This window comes from Furipterus horrens, unplaced genomic scaffold (assembly GCF_987537825.1).
Source record: "Furipterus horrens unplaced genomic scaffold, mFurHor1.1.pri manual_scaffold_4, whole genome shotgun sequence".
NCBI lineage: Eukaryota > Metazoa > Chordata > Mammalia > Chiroptera > Furipteridae > Furipterus > Furipterus horrens.
In genome coordinates, this window is record NW_028327174.1 from 12,428,782 (window position 1) to 12,455,641 (window position 26,860).

The 26,860-nt window shown below is 43.1% G+C and overlaps 1 protein-coding gene across 4 annotated transcripts in view; it reads right to left on the bottom strand.

The window, feature by feature from the left end:
- The window catches only part of TCP11L2 (t-complex 11 like 2), a 40,817-nt gene that overhangs the window by 11,743 nt on the left and 2,214 nt on the right, over window positions 1-26,860 (bottom strand). The window contains exons 1-6 of one of the 4 annotated variants that reach the window (XM_090272572.1): window positions 25,574-25,650; window positions 17,352-17,544; window positions 14,913-15,045; window positions 11,352-11,472; window positions 10,142-10,365; window positions 8,024-8,160 (exon numbers count right to left, since the gene is read on the bottom strand). In XM_090272572.1, coding sequence (XP_090128698.1) covers window positions 8,024-8,160; window positions 10,142-10,365; window positions 11,352-11,472; window positions 14,913-15,045; window positions 17,352-17,508 — 772 coding nt within the window. In that variant the 5' untranslated portion in view covers window positions 17,509-17,544; window positions 25,574-25,650. Of the gene's footprint in view, window positions 1-8,023; window positions 8,161-10,141; window positions 10,366-11,351; window positions 11,473-14,912; window positions 15,046-17,351; window positions 17,746-25,287; window positions 25,353-25,573; window positions 25,651-26,860 lie in introns of those variants that run through there. The other 3 variants (XM_090272571.1, XM_090272573.1, XM_090272574.1) reach the window with 3 other exon arrangements.

The following is a 26,860-nucleotide window of genomic DNA, read 5'->3' on the forward strand; positions in this document are numbered from 1 at the left end:
TCCTCCTCTCTCCCCTCTCAGAGAACACACCTTTGAATTTTTTATCTGGCTGTCATTTCTCTTAAACAGCTGAACTGAAAAACAGCTTCTCTATTTTTTTTTAAATTGACATTAAACATTTCATGTGCCTTTGTCTCACTGCCATCTCACTAGTGAGATCACAGAGAGTCCAATCTGTGACCTTTGTTTCTCTTTCCTCTGACTTGGCTCACAGCACAACTCAGTAAGTGTGTGAAATGTTTGGCTTCGTCCTGGCAGACCCATCTGCTTTGGAAACCAATCTGATATTTTCCCAGTGGCATTTGTCACACAGTAGGCGCTTATCAAAAAGCCTCTGCTCTCTGGCCCTGACCGGAGTGGCTCAGTTAATTGGGTGTCATCCTGCAAAGCGAAGGGTTGCCAGTTTGATTCTTGGTCAGGGCACATCCCTGGGTTGTGGGTTTGGTCCCCAGCTGGGGTGCGTAGCAACCGGTCCAATCAATGTTTTTCTCCTTTTCTTTCTCCCTCCCTTCTCCTCTCTCTAAAAATAAATAAAATCTTTAATTAAAAAAAAAAAAAAAAAAACCCTTGCTGGAGTGGCTCAGTGGATTGAGCGTCGGCCTGCAAACCAAGTGTTGCTGGTTTGATTCCCAGTCAGGGCACATTACTAGGTTGCACATCAGGTCCCCAGTTGGGGGCATGAGTGAGAGGCAACCACACAGTGATTTAAAAAAAAAAAAAAAAATCCTTTGCTCTCTATATTTGGCACGAGAGATCTGGCAGGCTTCCATCTCTGGAGGCAACAATGAGTTTAAGGGTTGGCTCAAATAGTCTCCCTCAAACTGACAAATTGATTTGGTCCTACATGGCTTCATTTATCTTATGTTTTCCACTGTCATCCAGTAATGCTCACTCAAGTACACAGTGTATGCAAATCAAACTAAAAGACACAGGGTGCTTTATGCAAACTCCTTCAGAAAGCAAAGGAGGGAAACCTTCACAAATTCATTTTATGAAGCCAGCTTTGCCCTGATACCAAAATCAGGCAAAGGCATTACAAGAAAAAAAAAATTACAGAGTAATATCTTTCATAAATACAGATGCAAAAATCCTTAAGCCCTGGCCTGGAGGCTCTGTCCCATACACCAAAAGGTTACACGTTTGATCCCTGGTCAGGGCACATAGAGGAGGCAACTTTCTTTCTCTCTCTCAATACCCCCTCCCTTCTCTCTAAAATCAATAAAAACATATTCTTGGGTGAGGATTTAAAACAAGTTCCTTAAGAAAGCATTAGCAAGACAATAAGATAAAAATAATACACCAGAACCAATTGGTGGGATTCACATCTCAGGACTGTGAGGTTGGTTTAACATTAGAAAAAAATGAATTACTATAATGTACTACATTAATACAAAAAAAGAAAAAAGAGAAGAAAAAAAAAACCACGATCCCTTTAGTATATGCAGAAAAAGCACGTGACCAAATGTAACATGTGACTTAGAGAAAATCTCTTAGTCAACGAGAATGAGAAGACGTCCTCAACCAAAAAAAGGACATCAGTGAGAAGCTGCAGTTAACGTAATACTTAATGGTCAAACGATAAACATTCTTCTCCTAGAAGGGCAATGATGTCCTCTCTCATGACCTCTATTTAACATTTTGATGGGAGGTCCTACCTAGTTAGTGCAATAAAGCAAGAAAAAGAAATAAAAGGCATACAGATTTAAAAAAAGAAAGAAAACTGCCTTTGTTTATAGGCAACATGAATGTATATATAGAAAATCCTGAGAAATATTCCAGAAAGCTGCTAGAATTTATAAGTTAACTTAGCAAGGTTTAGGGATGCAAAGTTAATGTTCAAAAATCAATTATATTTCTATATACTAAAAAATAAAAATTTTACAAAATATCTAAATCAATAAAGTTATTGATTTGAAAGTTATTGAAAATGAAAAATGTGTCTTTCATTTTACAGAAAAAACTAAATGAACTTTTTGGCCAACCCAACAGTAACCTATCAGAGAGAAATTTCCATAAATAGCCTTGTAATGTGTCAAGTATAATAGGTATTACACATACCAAAATGTACTAGTTGTAATATGATTACTTCTAGAAGAAAACATCCCCCCCCCAAAAAAATCTTCATGACCTTAAGATATGCAAAGATTTTGTAGACAGTGGACTAAATGCACAAACTGTAAAAGAAAAATCTGATAATCTGGACTTCACCAAAATTAAAAACTTCTCCTCTACAAAGGATAGTGTTAAGAAAATAAAAAAGGCAAACCACAGAGGGGGAGATACTTTCACAACACATGAATCTGACGAAGGACTTGTTTCCAGAATGTATAAAAAGTTCTTCAATTCAATAGTAAGACAACTTCTAACATGGTACCCTAAGCCTAAAATGTGACCCCTAAAAAGGCAACGACTCTACATTCTGCATTTGAGGAACGGCCAGGCTAGCTCTTAGCCTGTATCATTCTGAGCAGGCACCATCCACACAAACTAGGAGAATGGTGCAGAACAGATGCGTGTCAGCCCCTGACACTGAGCAAGGCTTCAGACGTCCCTCATCTCTCACAAGTGGAAAATATTCAGAGCAAGTACCCTACTTTCCAGTTAGGAGAATAGAGTTCCCTTGTCCATGACATTTGCTCTTTTATACCCAGCAACACATCACCTCCCCTTCTTTTGGTACTGATTTTCCCTGAGAAACCATTTTCCCTTGCTCCATGCTTTCTTTTGTGACTATCAATTAAGAGGTCCTTGGCCAGGGGCTGGCCCGACTCATATGCCCACCGGATTCTTACCTGGGACTCTGAATGGCGACTACAGCATTCAAGGATGACCCATTTTGAAGTATACATACACCATCCTGACTACAGAGCCCAGGAGCTTTCCCTTGTTTTGTTTTTTTCCCCCCAACCCAGACTGCTGATGCTTTCCTTGTTTCTGGCCTTGCTCAGGGTAGGTACTTTAGCTTTTTTGTCTTGTAGCTTAAGCCTCCATCCTTCCATTCACTTCCTTTTTTGCTAAATCAGCCAGAAGTGGTTTCTGTTGGATTCATTAAAACCCAGCTGACATAACACAAACCTGAAAATCAAAGGGAATTGCCAAAGCAGCATTTTGGTTTAATCTTGGCTGGGCTATGAAAGAGACCTGGCTTCGAGTCCTAGCTCCACTCCTTATTAGCTGTATGACTCTGTCTTGGGGCAGGTCATGACTGAGCATCAGATTGCTCATCTTTAAAATGTTCCATAAATATATCCTGAATGTCTTGTATGCCAGGCAAAGACAGTCACAATGCAGTGTAATGTATTTTTAAAAATTATTTATGTCTCATAGGATTTTTGAAAAGCATTACATAAAGCTCATGAGAACATTTTATCAAGTGTAAAATAAATAAATAAACCCTTTTTCTGAGTATCTTAAAAATTACTTATGGTATAGCTCCCTCAGGGGTAATTTATTGCTTTTTCCATGGGTAATTCCGTTTTTGAATCTAATGTAGTTACCTTTTGATGCTTAATACATGCACCCAATCATTCACTGCCAAAGGCTTTCTTAGGTGTATTTTACTTTATTTTTGTTCTATCCCATTCTTTTTTCTTTTTTTAATTTTAAATATCTTTACTTAGGTATAATTAACATATACTAAAGTGCACATATTTAAAGTATACAATTCGTTAAGTTTTGATATATGTATACATATATGCAACCATCACCACAGTTAAGGTAATAACATATAAAAAGACTCCTAGTGTGCTTTATAATCATCCTCACTTCTGCCCTACCACCCCTGCTTCACCGGCCCTAAACGTGCTGATCTGCTGTCACTAGAGATGTTTGCTTTGTCTAGTTTTATATAAATGAAATCATATGGTAGGAACTTTCTTTACAACACTGATTAGATATTTATAAAACTTATGAAGTGATCACCCCAATAAGTTTAGTACCCATCTAACACCATACATACAGGGTAGGGCAAAAGTACGTTTACAGCTTTGAGTATGTGAAACAGAGTTTATCCTTGTATTAATTATTGTATTATTTTCCATATGAACTGTAAGCCTATTTTTGCCCCACCCTGTGGTTATTACATAATTGACTATATTCCCTCTGCTATACTTTACATGCCCACGACTATTTTGTAACCACCAATCTGTACTTCTTAATCCCTTCCCTTTCCTTACCCATCCCCTCATGCCCCTCTCATGTGGCGGCCATCAAAATGTTCTCTGTATCTATGAGTTTCCATTTTGTTTGTTTGTTTTAGATTCCATATGTATGTGAAGTCTCTTGGGTGTATTTTATTTATTTATTTTTAATCCTCACTTGAGGACATCTTTTCATTGCTTTTTAGAAAGAGAGAGAAAGGGAGATAGGGGCAGGAAGAGAAACATCAGTGTGAGCGAGAAACATTGATTGGCTGTCTTCTCGCAGGCACCTGACTGGGGAATGAACCCGAAACTTGGGTATGTGCCCTGACCAGCAATCGAACCCATGACCTTTCCATCCGTGGGATGATGCTCCAATCACCTGAGCCACATCGGCCAGGGCTCCTGAGTGTATTTTAAATAAGGCAGATGCATATATAAAATTTGTCAGAAAAGTAAAATCTTTTTGGAGTCAATTCAGAAACTCAGAGTACTTCTCTATATTAATTTTCCAATAATTATTTTATAAAAATCATGTACACGCAAAAATCCAATTGTCTTTCTGTGTGCTACTGTGAGGCTCTTATTTTGAAATTAGGGCACAGCGGCCAACTTCTGGCAGTCGCTTAAGGATATAATTAACAACTGACATACAGTCTGCTTCCTGGACTCCTGGCTTCTCTGAGAACATATTTGGAGCTGGGCAGTAATGACCTACATGCACAGCTGGATTTATTCTACTCTTAAGTCTCTGGAAATGTCCAAGTCAATGTGAAAGGTGCAAATGAATCACAGGTCACTAAGCCTAGGTCTTAAGGAGAGAAACAGATCATCTGAGACAAACCAAACTGTAATTCAACCCTATACTAAGGAATTTGCTCAAGACTCCAGACTACCTTTATTCAAAACATGGAAACATTTGCACATTATGTGTTTATACACACATACACAGGCACACCAATGAAGCCAGCCTCCAAGTCTCAGGCAAACGCTGCTAGTTCAGGTTTCAGATTCGGGTTCTATGTAAGGTCTACTGACCTTAATCCTTCTCTCTCTTTAGAACTAAACCAATATAGCCCTGAAGTCAGCGGCTTTTTTGCTGTAGAAGGAGCCTGAGAAGTCACCTGATCTTACACGCCCCCCCATGCCAGAGCTCCGTCTGCCAATCCCCCAAAGACGGTCGGTATCTTGTTGGAAGAGAAGCAGTGCTGCACAGGGGTTGAATGCACATGCCCTGGGACAGAGACATCCCTGGGTGACCCAGGCTGTACCGCTTACTAGCGGTCACCTAGGATTAGGTACCTTAACTTCAATTTCTTCATTTGTAAACAGTGGGTGAAAACAGTACCAGCGTCATAGCGCTTTGTGAGGCGTGAATGGGCTAATAAATGGAGTGTTTGACATACAGTAAGGACTTGGCACTTATTATGTGTTCAAATAAAATGTAGCCAGCATTGACTACGGTTATAAAAGAGCCGCCCATTCCGGTGTTAAAACAACTCCAGCTGCTAGTAAGGTCAAAACCAGCTGACTGCCACTTTCCTCCCATGGGTTCTACTCAGCCCTACAGAGCCTAACCAAAGTCCCTGAATTACTGTCAACAGGGCAGAACTCATGGCCCCCCTGAGTGTCCCTGGTACCGAGCCAAAGTGCCCAGTTTCATAGACTGTTCCTCCTGTGACCCTCTGGGACCCGTGCTCTCCCTCCTGGCCATTTCCCAGCCTGCTGGAGCCCTTGTACAAGTGGCCCCTGTTTGGTTTTTGATTACATAATGCTATCATAATGACCACCTCGACAGAAAAGGTCAGTCCTCAAGAGGTGGAGTGAGGTGGGTGGATCACCTAACCCAGCCTTAGGCTGTGGTTAATGACAGTCCAGAGCCTGGTGTCTGGGGTTTGTCAGTGAGAGAGCCCGTTAGCCAGGCTTGTGCAGGCCGTGAAATCCCAGTTCCTCACCTGTGCCATGAGGGTATAACAGTATCTACCTCCCTGAGTGACCGTGTGGTTTCAATGAGGTAACACCTCCTTTACTGCCCCTCTTTCTTGACCCCCTCCAGTCCAGCTTTAACGCCTACTAGTTCACTGACTAGTGGGTTACCATCAAGGTTACCAAGGATCTCCAGGTAGTTATATTTGTGGTCAAGCCTTGGCTCTCATCTTTCTTGACTACTTAGCAGCGCTTATCACAGCTGATAATGTCTTCCTCTTCTGAACACTTTCTTCACATCTTACAGGACGCCCCTCTCTCCTGGCTTTCTTTACCTCTGGCTACTCCCACAGTTTCAATTGCTGGATCCTTCTCTTCAGCTCTAGATGCTCTCAAGTCCCAGGTCAGGCCCCTTCTGTATCTACACTCACTCCCTAGGTAATCTCATCCAGTGTAATATTGTGGATATAAGCATGGGCCATGGAGCCAGACAGCCTTGATGAGTCCCACTCTATAACATACAAGTTCTGTTATGGAGGCATGTGATTTAACCGCTCTGTGCCTCAGTTTCCTCATCCATAAAACAGGGAGTGATCACCCAAAGTTGTAGCAGAGAGTAAATTAGTTAATAGGTAAAGAGCTTAAAATGTGGTAAGCATTTTATACACGTTATCTAGTTCCATGGCTTTATCTACCATAAATACACTGATGATTCCTACACGTATTGATACATCCCCGTTCTCCAGTACCCTGGTTCTTATTCCTAAAAGCCCACCTGACATTCCCACGTTGTTGGCAAGCAAGATCTCAGGGATCATTTACCTAAGACTGAACTTGATTCCATAGCTTCTCCCAAGCTTCTTTCCTCTCATCTAACATCACTAACGGGCATCACTCTTCACCCAGTCGCTCATCAAACCTTAGAGTCAGCCTCAACTCCTTTTTTCTCTCATCCAGCTTTCCGGAAATCCTGTTATTCCACTTTCAAAATACATCCAGAACATGACCTCTTCTTAACTCCTTCCACCACTACTACCTGACCAAGCCACCGTCATTTCTTGGCTGAGCAACTGCATTCCCACCTGATGGGTATCCTTGCTTCCCTCTTTGCTGCATATAATCTGTCCTCTACCCAAGAGCCAGAGTATTCTTTAAAAATGAAAATCAGATGTTGCTTCCCTGCTCAAAACTCCCCAAGGACCTCCCATCACACTTGGCATGAAATCTACATTCCTCTCATTTCCTAACAAGGCTCTATAGGAACTATCTAGCTCTTGGCCTCCTCTCCCGCCTCCCTCTCCTTGCCTGCTCCCAGCCAGCCATACTGCCTGCCTTGGATCTGTCCAAGTTCACAGACAAGTTTCTGCTCTAGGGCCTTTGCGTTTGCAGCTACTTCTGGCCAGAAAGGACTTCCCTCACACCTTCACATCCCCCTTCCTCATTCTTTTGCAAACTCTGCCCAAATGTTACTTGTGAGAGAGGCCTTCCCAGTCTACCGCAACTAAAAAACAAAACAAAACAAAACAACAAGAACAAAAAAATCTTCCCCGCCCTCACTCCTGCACCATTCCTGTCTGCCCCTTTATCCAATGTCCTCCACAGCACTTAGTAACACAGCTGGTAGTAAGAAGTCTGCTTGCCTACTATAATGTCAGCTCCTTGGGGGTCACAACTTTATTCTGTTTAGTTCACTGCAGGATCCCCCAGCACCTAAGCAGTGTCTGGAACCCAGCAGGTGCTCAATGAATATTGTTTTTAATGCAAGAAGAAATGAAGGGTGCTTGGCACAGTTCCTGGGACACAGTAAACAGCTATAAGTTTGTGATGGTAATTTTAAGTTAAAAAAAAATGTTTAACAGAAAGACCAAAATTCTTTACTGGTACTTCTTAAGATGTCAAAAATAAAATATCATATTTTCATCTAATTTCAACATAAATATACAATACCTTGTACTTACTTGGAGTTTCTTCTAAAATTTCCTGGAACTTGCTTCTCTCATAATCCACCAACTGGCGTTGAAAATGTGGTCTAAAACTCCTAATTAGAAAATTGGCCATGTCCATACTCATGAGTTCCAGGACATGAAATATTTGTCTAAAAATTTTAGAGTTAAAATAGTTAGAGATGTGATTAAGAAATTAATCTGAAATTCATTAGTTTTCACCTATTTTCCAGGCTGGGAAAAAAAAATAAACATCCCCAAAATAGTTTTTAAATTGCAATCGCCATTTGGCAAGGTCACTTTTCATAGATGGCATGACACACACATTCCAAATTATCTTTCTATAGCCCTCAACAGTTATTTGCTTTAGCAAATATTTCACCTCCAGCTGAGCCATCATATCCAGTTCTGAACTGATAGAAAGACACTAAGTATATACAACGAGACAAAAAAGGTTCAATGAGGAATTTCCATTTGAAAGCCCCTGAAATTTTAAGGAGTATGAACATAGTGTATATGGTTTCTATTCTTGAGAGAATTAGAAAGAAGAAAAGATGGGGTAGTGAGGCACTGGGGGAAAAATACTTCCTTTTAGACTTGGGCAGCCCATTGCTCAAATCCAGCTCTGTGGCCAGATACAAGTTACTCAATGTCTCTGAGCCTCAGTTTCCTTACCTTTGAAAGAAGAGGGATGTTGTGAAGAGTCAATGAGACAATAAATACAAACTGTAGGGAACAGTGGCACCCAGTAGGTGCTCAATAAATGACCAAGACGAACACCACAGATTTGACACCACCCATGGGTAATAAAACAACTAGAAGCAAAGATTCTGCAACTGAGGAGTTGCAATTGGCCAGAGCTGAACACAACTCTGAGGATACACAGAAAGCCCATTTATAAAGATGGGGAAAAGCGACTTTGAGAGGTTATCACCTTGCCCAAGGTCATAAAGTAAGTTACCTGCTTCGTGCAGTTTCCTTCTCCTATGTTTCCAATACTATTACATAAAACTTGTATATCAATGTGGTCATATTCACACACACAAAAAGAGAAGTTCCCCTCAATGTTGCAGATTGCGGTTCTCAACCTGTGGGTCATGACCCCTTTGGGGGTTGAACGACCCTTCCACAGGGGTCGCCTAAGACCATCAGAAAACATATATAATTACATATTGTTTTTGTGATTAATGACTATGCTTTAGTTATGGTTGGGGGTCACCACAACATGAGAAGGTTGAGAACCACTGCTCTAGGATCACAGAGAAGTTACTGTCTGCACAGCCAGATTATATTCTCACTTCCTCAAGGAAAGCTGAGGCAGAGATGGCTAGCCCACCACCCAAGACCCTTGCTTCTTTCCACAGCGTGTATCTGTGGCCAGAAATGAGTTTCCAGACAGCAACCACATGTCCCAGACCCCCTTCAATCTAGGTGGAACCACGGTACTAGTTAGTGGAAGAGGTCACTTCCAGGCTGAGGCAGTTAAACACTGGGTAATACTGCCTCATGATCTCCGTCTCACTCACCAGCTGAATGTAAAGAACTCTGAGGACCTGGGCAAGGGTAAAGCCAACACAAGAAGGAGCCTGAGTCACTGAATGGCATGTGGAAGGCTGCTTGACCAAGAACCCCTGACTTGGACTGTGACATGAATGAGAAACAAATTTGTATTGGTGTATAAGTAACTGAGAATTCTGGGTTATGCGCTATAATAGCTGGCATTACCCTAAAAAGAAGCCTTTCTAGATTCTTGACTAGGTCTCCCTGTTGGAGGCTCTATTAACCCTTCTACTTCCCCTTCCATAGCACTTACCACAACTGTAATTTCTCATTCAAGGTCTGTCTCTTCACTAGCCTGTAAACTCCCCGGGGCCGGGGACCGTCTCTGTCTTTGCCATCAGTGCATCCCTGATGCCCAGCACATGCCAACTAACACTCTCGTTAGATCATTCTATCCGAAAACCATGTACACCGCAAATGATTGACTTAACCCTTGTTTACCCAACCCCCTGACCTGGGGCCAAGGAGTCCTCTGAGAGACCAAGTATTGTTCTGTGTTCCTCAATCCCCACGCTTCCCTTGTGTGTGAACTCAAAGGTACTCTAAGAAAACGCAAGCAGCCAAAGCGCTAACCTCAGCACCTCCACGACGTTGCCAGTAGCCGTTAACTTTCTGACATCGTCGTCTCTCACGGGTGCGCACAGCTTCCCCATTGTACTGATGACATAGCTGGCCAGGCCTTGGACGTCCACGGCGCTGTGCTCGGCCTGCTGCCTGATGAGGTCTGTGTCCAGAACTTCACAGATCTGGTTGCGAAGCCGGTTTCCACCGCCAGGAGTCAGAAAAGAGAGAAGAATCTACACGGGGAGAGGAAGGAAAGAATTTACAGCGTCATTACATAAGTAAAGGTTGTCATTTTTTATTTCCGTGTTTAGATGACCAAAGCCCCCTCTGTCCATGTTTTAATGCCCTGGATGCCAGGGAAGTTTGTAGGGACTGGGTGGTGAATCAGAGCACTCTAGTGTGTCAACCCTAAAAAGAAAAGTCTAGCTTCTGAATTTAAGTCCCCCACCTCTTTCATGGGAAATCACTGAAGCAACTGGTAAGGAAGCAATATTACTGAAAGAAGTTCAAAAGTTTTACAGATGAACTGTGCAGAGAAAGAACAGGTGGCAGATCACAGCTCCAAAAAAATCCATTAAAGAAGAGCAAACGAAATCCCCCCATGGGCTCCATTAGTATAATATATTTTACATACAAAATATGTATTATATATGACATAAACAACCTATATTGAATATTCAGTACATAGCAGACTTGGTACTTATACACACAGCACATGGGCAAAAGTGCTCTGAGCCAGAGTAATGTAGTTTCGAACCCCTTTCCACCCCTCAAAGCGGTGTGACCCTGGACAAGGCAGGGAACTTGGTTTCTTTGCATAAAATAACCGGCATCACTGCCTCACAGCGTTACGGTGAGGATGAATGGGCAGTCTAATGCGTGACACAGAGCAAGTATTGTATCTTGTCGATGTCAGCTAAAACTATAGCTGCCGCCTCATTTAATCCTTACAACTACCCTGTAAGTACTCAGGAAACCAGGACTGACTCCAGAGTCTGTGGTCTTACCCTCCACAACCACTACTCTGAGCAAAGCATCAGTTCCCTCCGCTGCCCCATTTTCCCAGACTCCACCCCCCACTCTGGGGTATGCAGGAAAAATCCTTCCCAGGGATTGAACTTGATCAGTTTTTCAAAAAGAGTCTCTAACACTTATTTGGAGGACATGAAAACAGTCTGGGGAAAACAACTATTAATTAATACAGACAATGTCAACTTGCCTCTCTGATTTCTTCAAACAGTTTGATAGCGTGGTTATACTTGGGAGGCTCATCATTCAGTTCTGATTCCAAGACATCCCAGTAGGCCTGGTGGACAATGCACTTTACTCGGCTGGCCAAGCTATAGGAATGATAATAGATTTCTTTTTTTAATGAGCATTGTTTTCCCCGTTTATAAGAGGAATATATTCACGGTAGAAATCTTAGAAAATGCGGAAAAACAGAGAATAAAAATTGCTCATAATTCCATCATTTCCATTTTTAATGAATTGTTTTTACATAGAGTACCCAGTATGTACAATGTTATCTCATATACTTGTTTCATTTAATATTCTGTCATGTTTCCCCTATACTTTTAAGACGCTTTTTTAAATAAATTCATAAAATTCTGTCCTAAGGAGACATTGTAATTTACCTAGATCCTCTTTTACACAGATTCTTAAGACTTGTTCTAGATTTTTGGGATGAGGTGGCAAAGTTGCTCTTTCCTCAACAGCTGAAATTTCATGGCACAGAACAGACTGGCCCCAAGGTGACATGTATTTAAAAGCCTGCCAATTTCAGCTTTGATGTCCCACTTAAAGTTAGCCAGACCAAACTACTGAAATAGCTTCCTAGGAAGAGCTCACAATAGAATAGATGGCCATCTTGCTTCACCCCTTATGTCAACACCCTAAAATAGGTGCACACTAAAATATCCACCCCTACTGAACTGCTACACCATTTTGCAACAGCTCTGAGAACAGTACATTATTTCCTGCCCTAGAATTACTGAACAGTCTCTACCTTCCCACCGGGCTATACACTCCTCCCGGGCAGAGGCCACAACTTCCTCTAGACACCTGGCATTTACTGAATGTTTAATAACGGCACGGTGAATTAACAATTTGATAGTTAGGCATAGCTTCTAACTTTTCTTTTTAAAGTACAAATAGCTAAATATACAATAATGTTATGAGAAATGAAAATTAGCTTTTTGAAGAGTGTGTTAAAATTCTTTCTGTAACTACAAATAATACATTCTACACAGCAACTTTAAATGTTAAAACTTATTCAACATAAATGCCATTTCCAATGTCTGAAACTCTCTTGAGCAACTATAAAACAATTACAAAGGCAAACACTACTAGGATGGACTTTTACTCTTGACTTTACAAGCCTCAAGTACTTTGCCTCAATGGACCAACCAGGAATGAGCTAAAACAACTTTATAGCTCCCTCAAGGACATCTGAGTTTAAATTTATGTTTTCCTAAAGGCTGAAAGGTACTTTTTAGGTCTTTAATTTTCTCGGATGGTATGGGGGTGGGAGAGCATGAGATCAACTAAATCATTTTTAAGCATTCCTACTGCGTGTCAGAAATCTGACTTATTTTACCAAAGTTTTTCCCCAAAGAAAATAGTGGTAAAATATGAGTCATCCATATTTCAAAAAGTAACGACTTGGCCATTGTGGAGAGTCATCTGAAAAATCAACAGTTCCTAATATGCTATTTCATTTTTCAACAGATGTAGTGTGTCCTAACTCTGCATATTGTTTCCCTTGCTCACATTTTCTAGCTATGAAAGAAAATAAAGGGAAGAGGATTCGTATTTTCCATAGGATCAAAAACTGATGTGCAAGGCACTCATGTGCCCTTGAGCATGCGTTTGAAGTGACTATTGTAGTCCCCATCTCAGATATGGTCTCAGCAGAGCCAGGAGTCAAGCCCCAGGGCGTGTCTGATCCTAAAGCACCTTTACTACAGCATATATTTGCAACTTTTGAATTTCAAGTACAAATATCCCCTAATTGTCTTTGCTGTACTTCACAAAACACAGTAGCTTTAACTTCAAAGATTCATTTTTATTAGTTAGTCAATAAGGGTTGATTCGACATTCATTATGTGGTATGTCCTGTCTTAGACGCTGGAGATATTATAGTGAAAAGAAGTCTCTGCTCTCAGAACGTGTGTATGTTAGCAGTAAAAGAAAAACAAAATAAAACAAAAGAAAAAACCACATTAAAATTAAATAAGACCATTTCGGAGCTACAAGAAGACAGAGGCAGACAATGTGGTAGATAGTGATGAAGAGGGTGATAATTTCACTAAATGGCAAAAGAAAGTTTCTCTAAGACAGTGATCTTTGAACTGAGACTTGAATGGGGAGAAGAAAGTAGCTGGTGAAGATTTAGGGGGAGAACAGTGAAAAAGAAGAAAGAAGGACAAAATCCCTGGGACACGATGAAGCTGGTGTACCGAGATCATCAAGGAAGCCCATGTGGCTGAAGCAGGGTGAGCAGGAGATCCAGGATCAAGAGATGCAGCTGGGGAAGAAGGGCCTCACAGGCCATACTGTAGAGCTTACATTTGTATTCTAAGTGTATGGGAAAACCATTGAAGGGTTTCAAGCAAAGACATGATCTAATCTGATTTACCCTTTAGTAAGATCTCTATGGCTACCATGTGGATGTGGAGGGACTAAGAATGCAGAGGGGGCAACTAGTTAGGAGTGAACCAATCCAGAGATGACAGTGGCCTAACCTAGGGGTGTAGCAGTAGAGCTGGTATAAAGGACCATGATGAACTGCAGTTACCATGGAAAACCAAACAAATACACCTACTTTGGCCAGTAATCTTAAAAAATATTAAGGATTATTAGGAATATTCCCAGGAGCAAAAGGACTGTGATCCACGTTTTATAGTAAAAAAAAATTTATTATTATCCTGTTTTAAAACAAAAAAAGTTCTGAATGGAATCAAATATTATATATTGTCTTAAGTGATAGAGAGAATGCCTTCAGGTTCATAAATGGCACTGTAAGGTTGAACGTTCAGTGCCATTACCCATGAGACAACTTCGCCTCTAAAGATGATTTATCTGTAGTAATGGCCTCACGCCTTTTCTCCTCTTTGTCCCAGCCACTGAAGCCAGAGAGGGCAACACAGGGTATCAGGGTTATCTATAAGTAACGGTACCTTGGTGGTGAGGTTAAATAGGGGAGCCTATGCAGCAGTGAGTTCCACTGTACATCCAGAGGCTTCCGGACTGCCTTTTCTTAGCACTTTGGCAACTCAGCTGCATTTCTCTTTCACAATGTAAATATTGGTTTTTAGTAAGTAAATCTGCAAATATTTCTTGAGCATGTATTATACATCAGGTACTCTGCTAGGTAACAGGGATAGAGCAAACAATGTAGACAAGGTTCCTCCATTCATGGTGCTTTGGATCAAGTGGGAAAGACAGACATTGAACATAAAATTATGACATCTTAACAAAGGGGAGACAGACGGGGCTACAGGAGTCTTTAGCAAGGCGATGTTATGTAGTCTAATGTGCTCAGGAATGTCAGGAAAAGCTTCCCTCAGGAAGTGACACATAAGCTGAGTTTTAAAGATTATGTATGGGTAACATGTACCCCAGAGGCATGGTTTTAAAAACAAGACCTTGTTACAGAACCAGATAATGTTTACTCCAACTCAATATTATAGAAGAACTTCGAGGGGTCAGTGTGAATATGTATGTATACACACCCACAGTCTGCAGTCCAGTTTACCCACAGCAAATACCTCTCGGTTACCTGTTCTCAGGGAGGTCAACCTGCTTCACTTGGAAGTCCTCATTGACAGCAATTTCATGAGCAAGAGTCAAATTTACTAAGTTCTTTGCGGCAGCCATCACTTCGTCAAATGTTACAACCCTGGGAGGGCTTGCTGTTGAGAGAGAAGCAGAAACCGGTCAATGTGTGGAAGAGAGGTTGTCGTCCTACGGAGCCTCCTCATGCAGCTACAGTGGAAGTGATCCCACGTATATTTCCAGGGTTTTATAAGTAAGAAGAATATCTACTAAAATGGGTGAATTCCCCTGCTTAATATTTGACTTCAAAAATTTAAAAACTCCTTTGATAGCTTAAGTTACTGCATTAATACATTTCCAAAGTTTTTGAGACAATCTTATGAATATAGGCTGTTAATTTTTAAATTAAATTGCCTCATTTTTGTGCCTATTATATTTTCATTTATTACATGCAATACAGAGGAAACTGATGACTACTTTTTATGTGTAATTCATAACTCTCATTAACTTAAGCAGACTTAATATAAAATAACTGTCTTTTTAAAAACTAATATAATTTCTAAAAATATAGGCAGTATAGCATAATACTTAGGTTTGGTTTTAAGTTTTGCCAATTGGTAGTTGTCATTTGACTTCACCTAGACATAACTGACCTCCTTTAATCACCTCGGGGCTGTCCTGCGGTGATTAAATAAGATCATTTAGGTAAAGAAGAACATAGTAAGAACTCAATAAATGCAGATGATTAAAATAAATCTGATAAGCTTCATAATGTCTCAGAAGGAAGTAGTAAATAATTATTCTATTCATTTCTAGAGATTATTCTAAAAATGATTCTAATAAATCAGGTCCTTCTGAAATCACTGTTGGAATTCACAGTTCCTATTAATTGAAAATTATTACCTCAAATAACAGTTACTACATAGCAATATTTTGCTACCTAAAATAATTTTAAGAAGAGGAAGAGAGAATGGCAATACACAGAACTAGTAAAACTCTTCTTCGGGATTCCTAGGTACCCTTTCAGAGGCATCAACTTTGTATATAGTATAAAGGGTAAGAAAAAGCACAGAAAGCTGCTAGCAAATTCTTTTGCCAATTCTCTGCCCCATTAAGAATCTCCTTAAAAATGTCTGTACCCTTTGGTCCAATAATCCGATTATATCAAAGGAATTCCTGGAAAGGCTTTATGCACCAAGATGTTCTTAAAATACTATAACGGAAAAAAAAAAAAAAGAACCAAATGTCCAATGATAAATCAATGGTTAAATAAATTTATCATATATATTCACTTGAAGAACTAGTAGTCATAAAAACAATGTTTTAAAACTATATTACCATGAGTAAATGTTTTAGGTATAATACTAAGTGAAAAGAGTCCACACACACACACACACATATGTCTATGTGAAAAATGAAGATATGACAAAGCATTGCCAGCTGTCATCTTTGGATGATATTATGGACAATGTTTCCTTTTCTCTACACTTAGCAAATTTTCCAATTTTTAAAAATGAGAATGTACAAATTATAATAACTACAAATGAACAAACTTTTTTGAAATGGCCATTTGATCAGAGTAAATATTAGTTGCTTTTTCCTGCATTTGCTTTGTCAGCTTGTTATATTTCCTATTCAAAAAATGCCTATTTAAAAAGCTTAAAAAAAAAAAAAAAAGGAAGGCAAATGCACCTGCTTCACCTGTCTCTCTAGCTTCCATGTACAAAAAAGGAAAAAATGATGTCTCCCTTCGCGGGGGCCACTCTTTCACTCTTCCTCGCCCTCCTTGTGTAGTAATTCTCCTCGTGGGTACTTTTTGGGGGTGATTTGCACAACAGCTTTTGAAATCAGCAGGAAACCCTTTAGATTATTTCACTTCCTCCCTGACCCCTGAAATGGGGCAACTTGCCTTTCATGTACATCAGAAATGATCGGAAAAGACCAATCTAAATTTATCCTTGAATGCGGCCCAAGAAGTGAGGTCAAGGGCTGATTTTCCACTACTTGAGAAAGACAGGTGGGGCTGATTTACAATCAAATCAAAGCAGATTAGCACAGCGATGAAAAGAAAAATGAGCAGGTCTTAAACTTCAGTGGCTCCGTACTCCTGAGAGCAGGTACCAGGTAGCCGCGAGGCCTCTGCAGGAAGTACTAGTCTGCTATATATAGGAGGAAGGGGAAGTCTGTACTCTGATCTCAGTCTTCTTTTTTTTTTTTTTTAAGATTTTATTTATTTTTAGAGCGAGGGGAAGGGCGGAAGGAGGAGAGAAACGTTCCATCAGCGGCCCCAGCACGCCCGGTCCCGGTCCCGCAACCTCTCAGTTCCTGGCACGACGCCCAACCCACTGAGCCACACCAGCGAGGGCTCAGTCATTTCTTAGTTTTAAAACCCAACACACACGCCGGGAGCCGCCCCCCGGCCTCCGCCCCCATGTCAGCTTACAAGCAGGAGAGCTGGATTTGCTGGAGGAGTCGCTCGTAAAGCTCTGCCTGGAGCACTCGCAGTCACTGAGGGACACTGTGCTTTCGGACAACCGGGAAGTATCTGAGTCGCTTGGCTGGTCCTCACCCACACCCCGCTTCTCGTCATTGAAGGGCATTTTGTGTCACTTGAGTGTGGGGTACAGCGACAGTACCTGCACAGACAAACAGACCCTGTGTCAACGGCCTGTGATACTTCACCGGTGGGGCCGATGCTTCCTCCAGGGTGGACTCCCCTGTTGCACTTGTCCCAGCGCTGGAAAGCCTCCCGGAAGGTGACCTCGTGCTTCCCATAGCGCCCCAGCCAGGCTATCGCTAGGCCTTCAAGACTGCCTTCCAGAAAAGGGATTCCACAGCCAGAGGTGTGAGCTTACTCAGGACATACCCAGTGTGGATGTGGACTCTCAGTAATAACAGGCCCTTAAAAAACAAAGCACAGAACACAGTCTCTCCTCCCGGGCTGCTAAAACATGGGAAGGGAAAAGCGTGGGACTAGCAGTCAGACTGCCTAGGTTAGAAGCTCGGGCAATCTTTTGTCATGTGACCTTGAGGAAGTCACAGAACTACCTACCTCAGCAGTAAAACTGGGCGGAAAGACTAAACCTCATAGGATTATTTGAAGATGAAACAGGATTCATCTCATTAAAGTGCTTACTACAGCACTCAAATGTTAGCTATTGTTATGGTTCCTAGGTCTTTGTTTTAAATAAAATATTTTTGAAATCAGTCTTGTTAGCTGTCTGTGAGCCTTCTGGGGCAAAGAAAAGGCTACTTAAAATCTCCGACTGGCAAGTCTTTAGGTTCTTCTCCATTTTCCCATGAACTGCTAAGGTATGTAAAGACTGATATTTGGTTTGTACTTGACGATTTACAAAGTACCCACGACCACCCAATGGACAAACAGGCACAAAAGACCCTGATTCACAGGATACCTGCACAGGTGCTGCAGTGACGCCTTTCATATTTATTGAGTGCCTCCTGTGTACCGGGCACTGGGAAAAATAACAGTGAACAAAACAGGCGGGGCCCTGCTCTCACGGCTCTCAAGTCCAGTTCCCTAAGACTGTGTGTGCCAGATGCTAGAATACAAGAAAAGGCAAAACAAGGCATTGCTGAGGAAACAGGAGAAAGGAGAGGCCGGCAGGGTTGGGATTAAGGGGGAATCTAGCCTTTGTTGAAAGAAATAGTGCCACTTTTTATCTCTTGGGTAGTAGAGACAGGAATGGGCCTGAAAGGGACTGGTTAAGGGTCAAAAGCTCAAGGGCATTTGCACCTGCCCTGACCTGACCTCGACAAACCTCTTCAGATCTGCCACTCATAGAAATGCACCCTTGCTAGGCCCACCACTTTTGCAAACAGAAAACCACTAACTTGGAGGTTGCCTCTGCAGACTGAAGGGCGAGGAGTTGAGTGTAGCCACCAGGAAGCTACCAGGTAGAGGTATTCTCCTTATCCTACAGTCCCAAGGCCAACCACCATGAGCAGAGGCTATAAAATAGCTCTGAGCTAACTTTACACCATGCAGACTAGATTCAACCTGAGCTTGAACTCCCACCTGCTTGGGGAGGAGGAGGGAAGACAAAAAACAAAGCATGTGCTCTAATCCTTTCACTTCCACAGAACCCCAGATCCTAAATTGAATCAATACCTGCCCTTCCCTGTAGCTTAGTCTCTTTGCCAATATTTTACTTCTCATTGTTGGCATTTTTTTTAAATGCTTCCTCCTGCCCTGGCTGCTGTGGCTCAGTGGACTGAGCACCAGCCTGCAAACCAAAGGGTCACAGGTTCGATTCCCAGTCAGGGCACATGCCTGGGTTGCAGACCAGGTTCCCACTTCAGGGTGTGTGAGAGGCAACCACACATTGATGTTCCCCTGCGCCGCCCCCCTTCCTCCCTCTCTTTCCCTCACTGTAAAATTAAATAAAGAAAATATTTTTTAAAAAAGAAAATAAAAAAAGCTACCTTCTCCAGAAAGCCTTCTCTCTAGTCTCTGGGCAGAGCTAAGGGCTCTCTTCTTTGTACACCTGCAGCACATCTCCTGTATCTCCATGACAGTGCTTAGTCACCTGTACAGGGATTTTTCTCCCATGGTTACTTCCAACTCTCCTTAGTAAGGCAGGAACTGTGTCTCGTCCACCGCCAGTGTCAGGTATGTGACAAGTATTCATTCAGTGTCAGCTGAACTGGAATCCCTGAATCCTATTTGGTGCAGCTTCAACCAGAACATTTGCAAACTGATACCACTAGACATTTACATAGGCCTGGCACTGCCAAAGTTCAAGCAATAGAGCAGAGAACCTACACCGAAAGCTACTGTGTTAGGTTGAAGCCCTAATATCCCCTGGTTCTTACCACAGTCTTATTTGAATATCTTAAACTTTGTTTCCACTTTTGTTATTTTTTTCACTCATTCCTCTGTAACAATTGTGCAATGCATGGCCCGCTCTTATTTCTCTTTACTTTGGCTGTTTTTCCAAGTAAAGGTGAATAAGAGCTTTCATCCCCTGGAATTTATGGAGGTTAATTCCTACGTTAATCCATTGGATTTATTCAACTGTAAATCCATCCATTATAATTATGAATTGTCCATTTCATTTTTCTACTCCAGCTGAACAGCTCACTTCGTAGGTTTTTAAATTGTGTTTAACAAGGCAGCAAAGTACAAAGATTTAAAAAAGAAATGATCTCACTGAGAAGTTAGAAGTCAAGAACACGAGGCCTGGGTCTGCCATTAATTTCCTGTGGCTTTCTGCACATCACATCTGTTCTCTTCACCTCTGTATTCTCTTGAGCGGGTTGAGCCAGTTATAAGTTCCTTTTCGGCTAGGAATTGCTAAAATGCTATAAACCCAGAGTTCCATGAGGCATCACTAGAAGTTCTGAGAAGGTAAATGTGCTCACTGCAGACATAGTTAATAACATGCAACTATGCTTTTTTCCAACAATTCACTGAAGGCAGGGTTTCTGGCACAGGGAATCCACACAAAACTTAAAAGCTTCAAAATGTTCAGAAACTTGTTTAGTTGGTAGAAACCTCTCTTGAACTGGGCTTCAGTGCATCTAAGTAGAAACTCTTCTTTGAAGCCAAATGTCCATTATTACTTTATTAGGAAATTGCCCGTTTCCTCATATAGGCATGCTAATATTACCTAACTCATAGGGTCAGTGTGAGGTTTCATTTAGTCAGTGTATGTAGAGTGCTTGGAACCATGTCTGACACAGTATAAACAGGATACAGATGTTTGTTCTTATTAGTATTATTTGCTTTTGTTGTTATTACCATCATTGTAGGCATTAAAAACTCTAGAAGGAAGAACAGTTTTATCCCATGATGATAAAAACATGTTCCCCTACAGATAAACAAGACTGGTAGTTAACCTGGAACAGCACTCTTGCATTTGTTTGAAATACAAAAGCCAAAAGCAAGTGGCCCATCCTGGTGTAAATGGTCTTCTGTAAGTTCCTTCACATCTGTTCCTTTCTTGGTCTCGGGTTTCTATGTAAGTCATCTGGGGACAATGCTACTTGCCTGACTCAAAAAACAGGGAGGGTAATTAGACTGCTTTTAAAACTATTTTGGATTCTCTCTTAGAACAAGTGATGACGGAACCAGGCTGATTCTTTAAGAAAGGTAATGCTTCTCATACCAACAAACATAGATCTACTTAACCGTCACCACTGTAACTCATAAGAAAACCACTCAACTCTTCAGGAACACCACATCTTAAACCTGGAGGATTTAATCGTGGGCCTAGGGTAAGGTCAAAGGCAAAAACAGAAGAAAACTCCAAGTAAAGCCTTCAGTACTAGAGTGGGTCACGATTCAAAGAGAATCACATTTTTCACTGCAGTGTTCCATGTTTAATAATAATAAATGCAATTATTATATCATTCCTCCCAAGGCTGAAGATTGGGAGCACTTAAATGTTTCTTGTTGAATGAATAAATTGATGAATGAATAGCAGAATGACCACTGATATTTTAGAGGAGGGACTGGGTACAGGGACCTGAGAGGGCTAGTCCTGTGTTTCATTACAGATGGAAGGAAGATTGGTTTTAATTGTTGTGAAGATTAATTTAAATAGTCTATGTCAAGTACTTAAGCTCCTAGTAACAAATTATCAACTATTATTTTATTCTTACTAAAAGAAGTTATAAATTCCCAAAATGTCAATGTCATAAAAACAAAGAAAGGCTAGGATATGTGCCAGAGGAAAAGACACTTGACAGTGAGGGCAACAGATGATCCTAGACGGGATCCTGTACCAGGTTGGGGGTGGGGGGGGTGGGGAGGGGGACATTATTGGGTCAATTGAGAACATTGTTACAATACTTAAATCTACCTCCATATTCAACATTAAATTTACTGAAGTTGATAAATGCACTGTGATTATGCATTTAGGGAATGAAGTATGATGTATGCAACTTTCCTCAAATTATTCAAATGAGAGAGAAAAAGAAAATAAAGCCTATGGAGCAAAATGTTAATAGGTGAATACAAGTAAAGGGTAGACAATAGGAAGTTTTTGGTACTGTTCTTGCAATTCTGTCTATAAGTTTGAAATTATTTCTGAGCAAAGGGTTAAAAAAGAACGTATTAAACTGAAACTTCATGTCTAATTTGAAACAGTCCAGTCTCCTGCAGTTTTTAGATTTTGATTGTTCCCACTGCTGTGATAGCTTAGATATCACTTGATTACAAAAGTTCTATACAATCCGACTTGTCCCAATGTCCTTCTCGAACAGTGCCTACAGAATAAAACAGGAAGTCAGCTGGAGCTCTTCCAAAGAGGGAAAATAAGTCATACCTTTTAAAGCGTTCTCCTCCAGGTGGTTCCCCTTTTCCTAAGAAGTTTCCTGGCCGTGGCTTACAATCCTCTGCGCATGTCACCCTGTACCACTCTCCCGCTAACCTTTCCTGTTCCATACACGACAGCCTTCTCTTGAGTTCCTCAGACAAACCCAAGTTCCTGCTTTAGAGGACTTGCACCTGCTATTCTCTCCTCCTGGGATGTGCTTCTCCCTGACCACAAAACAGGCTCCTTGTTGTCATTCAGATTTGAAATTAAATGTTACAACTTCAAAGTCGCTTTCCCTGTTACCCCCACTCACTCCATCTAAATTAGCCATCGAGAGCTTAGAACTTGTTCTGGGACAGAGCGAGAGCTCTGTATCATCGATGAACAAATTAAGCCACATTCTTATTCATAAAACAAAATGGGTTTTCTTCTCTTCAGCCTCACTCACATCACTCATATCCTCATTATACAGTCACTTAAAGTATACTGTAGTCATGTCTGCATGTCTGTCTCCCCCAGTAAAGTTTAAGCACCCTGCAGGAAGAAGCTAAGTCTCCATTCCCAGTGCCTTAGAAATTCAGCACATTTCTAAGTCACCAAACTAGCAAAGACTCACAGTTACATTGTGTCTCTTCATCCTCTCAATGCTCACTGATAGCAAATAATAACAACGAAAGCTGATGGTTATTAGGTGCTTATTATGACCCAGCCCCCGTGAAAAGTGCTTTAAATGTTTTCTCTCCTTGAATCTTCATTATAATCTTGCTAACTAAGGTATTGCTATTATCCCCATTTTATACATAAGGACCTGAGGCTCAGAGAGGTTAAATACTTGCCCAAGGATACACAGCAGCAGCAGGTCACCTCAAATCCAGGTAACAGATCCCTAAAACCCAGGCTTTCCATCACTCTAGGGTGGCTGAAGAAAATTTGGTGTGCTGCTCATTCTTTCCACTCCCACTCTGATCCACCTACCACCACATGAATGTGTGCACACATGGTAGCAAGCTGACCTTACCCCAGGGTGGCGGCTCGAGTGCTATAACCGTGAAGGGCATCCCTGAAAGAGTCTATTGTCCAAAATAACACTCAACCACCCGACTTGGGTGACTGAAAGCCCTCTATCAGGAAGCCATTCTGTAAACACTGCAAAAGCCCTAGTTAAAACTCAAATGCCCAAAGGGGTAACTGCTTACAACTAGTGTAAGTCAAAAAAGACTTTGAAGTCAATTGTTCAGATTAGCCCTGAAGAATGGAACCCATCCAGTGAAGGTCATCACAGAAAAGAGAAATTACGAGAAAACGTGTAGTGGGTATCATCTTTGAAGATCCAATCAAGGTCAGGTGCCAGGACAAGCACTCACATGTGTATAGTAGAGGGCAAGGAGTCGGTGGAGTAAATCTGGGCTCTGAAGAAAAATTGCAGATCGTGTGAAAATCTCCATCTCCTGCAAAATGTTGCTCTAGAACCAGTCCCAAACAGCAGCGTGAAAAGGTTATTCATTCCCAGCAAAAAGCACAGAACAGAGAGATAGGTGCTTGTTCCATTCAGCTAGAGAATACTGGTCTCCACCATATCAGAGCCAACAAAGAGCTAGATAAAAGCCAACAAGCCAGCCATTGTATAAAACAGCAGATGGTCGCAGTACATACACCACGACAGCATCAGGGAGGAGGATTTCTAGGCACTGTTCATATTTGAAAATACTTCTCCTCCCACCCCTGCATGCCCTGTTTTAACAACCTGTGCCCTCCGGGGCCCTCAACACCCCCCCCCCAACAAAATGGCTCTGAAGCGGCTTGCACACATGACTGGGTATGTTTGGCCTTGGTCTACAGCAAGTCAGGCCACCTCTGTGGGCTGCCAGGGTGATGTATGAGCCCTGGAGGCAGGAGGAAAAGGCAAGCAAGCAGGCTCCTAAAACGGGAACCACCGCCTTAACCTCATTATGGTTGGCAGGTAACAAAGAGCAAGGTCTCTATGCTGGAGATCATGAGACCACAGGGATCTCGGGGACTGGTGGGACCACTGGGGAAAGAACAATCTGTCTAGTTTCGCCAAGGTAAAAGTAACAGGGCAGCCATCAAGGCAATAGTCCCCAAACTGGCGTCATTAGAGTACCACTCTTCACACCTGTTCCCATGTTGCAGCCCTCATCCATACACGCACTAATTTATCAATCACTTCTCCTTCCTTTCACCGGAGTTATGCATTTAAATACATTTCATTTCAAAGAAACTTTCTATCATTGTGAAATTGCTCACTTAATGGAACAGTTTTCCCTAATACTAACGAAAACAGGTAACACACAACCACGTTCGTTTGGCCATGTGCTACCTCATCATCACTGTCAACCCCAGGGGTGCCAGCAAGAGGAGAAACTTTGGGAAGCACAACCGGTCCCCGGGAGGCCCGGGGTTGGACCCCGGCCCGACCGGCTCCCTGCCTCTTTCCTTTCCGCTAACGAGGGTAACCTCGAGGGGACGCACGGCAGTCGGCACAGACCCGCCCCCGCCCCCCACAGGTCCTCTCGCAGCCTCTCCGCTCCAGCAGCCGTTTTCCTGTCAAAACAAACCCTTGGGGGAGGGGACGGCGGAGACCAAACCCAGCGCCGGGGAAACCCCGGCAACAAACCCCAAACACACGCTTCGGGCTCCCGCCTGGCCCTCACCACGTCTTGGCTCGCCCGCTCCAGCGGGGCCGGGGGCCGCAGGCGAGAGGGTGTTTCTCCCCGGAGAGATGGTGGAAGCCGCTGGCGGAGCGGTCGCTGGCACGGGCCCAGCGAGATGTTACACAGCGGCCCAGCCGCAGAGACCCGGCGGCCTGCGGCACCCGAAGCCCGCGGCCACCCTGACACCCGCCGAAGCTGGTCGGCGCCCGCGCCCCGCTCCCACGCGGGACGGCGGTTCGAGGCCCAACAAGAGGATCAGGGGGAGTAAGAAGCCGGGCTTTAACGCCCCAGACCCCGGCGTCTCGGGACTGAGTGCTAGGGTGGGACGGGGAGGCTCCAAGCTGCCGAAAGCCCCTGTGTTCCCCCGGGTCGGCCTGGGCCCAGCTCCTCAGAGCCGGCGCCTCCCTCCCCCGGGACGGATACGCACCCGGCCGGCGCGGAGACGGGCGGAGGAGAAAGGCGACTGAGTGAGCCCGAGTCAAGGGTCCCTGGGTGTCCCTCACCCAGCCCGACACGAGGGCCCGAAACTCCGGGGTCCAACCACCTCCAGCCTCCCCGTCCACGCCACGCTGTATTTAAAGGGCCGGGAGGGACTCTGCGGCGACAACCACGGCGCGACCACAACATAACTGGCGAGTGGGGAAAAGACACACGGGGGAGAGGACAGCCCCTCACATTCCAGGCTCCGCTAGCGGGGCGCCGACAGATTTCACCTACTACAAAACGCGTGTCCGCATGTTCGGGTGAAAGAAGCTGAGGAGAACTTGTACTGAAGGTGTTTTGGATGCAAGAGGGAACGCTCCCCCCCCGCGGCCCGAGAGTAGTGCGGTCCGTGGGCTCCTGGGGGCGGGGACAGAAGTGTTTACGGAACTGGGGCAGCCGTGCAGCCCGGAGCTCCGGGGATTGAAGGCGGGGCCTGTCAGAGCGCTGGGGGCGGGGCCGAGATGGGGGCGGGGCCGATCTGGGGGCGGGGCAGGGGTCCAGGATCTGGGGAGTTGGGGGCACCGCCATGACGCCAGCTGCTCGGCTTCTAGAAGCGCTGGACGTGACCCCCTTGGGATGCTCAGAGGTGCATCAGCGTGTGGACTTTGCTGCAAGCTCCCCGGCTGCGGATGGAACTTCTGTTCCCCGAGCACCCCTCATCTAGACGGCGCGATCCAAATTGGGCGTCCACTCTCACGCCTTCGACACTTACAGAGAACAGCCCAAACGACAGTGTGGCGAGTGCGTTCCCACGCACGACAGCAACCAACCGCGTCACCCACGTTTGTGTCTGCACCTCCACCCGAACATGGGTCCAGATTTGCATATGGCTGGACTAGAAGATTATCTCCTGGGAGTCACACCCACCCAGGCTCTCTGGAGAGTAAACTTGTGTGCTTGCAAAAGATAAAATACCTCACTTCCCCTAAGGGCTCTCGGCAGCACCGAACTCTAGGTCCTGGAGAAGTTTCAACGTTTGTTAATGTAAACAAGCAGTGCCAGAATGGGCTCTGTGCTGTCAGGCCTAATGCTCAGCTCTTGTGGGCATGCTTCAAGATGTACAGAAATACCCTTCCCCCAGCCTCCCACATGAAAATCACTCTGTCTTCTGCCAGGTGTAAGTTGTTGTTATCTAGGAGACAGTTTCATGGAGGAATGTGAGTAAATTTTATACAGGCCGAAGTGTTTTTAGTTAGTGTTGAAATCATGTCTGGCTTGTGGAGGCAAAATTGGTTCTAGGAAAAAACCAGACAGGTAACATTTTAAAGGAGGATAGGAAGGCAGTTATCCTAAGTGGAATAATGCGGTGTTACAATAGCGATTCATCTTGCGTTCAGACTCTGGCTCTGCTACCCATGAGATCTTGGTCAATGGGGATAATAATGATTAACTGTCTCATTGGGTTGTCGGGAGGATAAAAGGAGATTAAGTGTGAATGATTAGAGCTGTACACAGTAAGTAGTCTATTAGTGTTAGTTGTTGAAACTCTTTGGCAAACCACTCTAAACAAACTTATC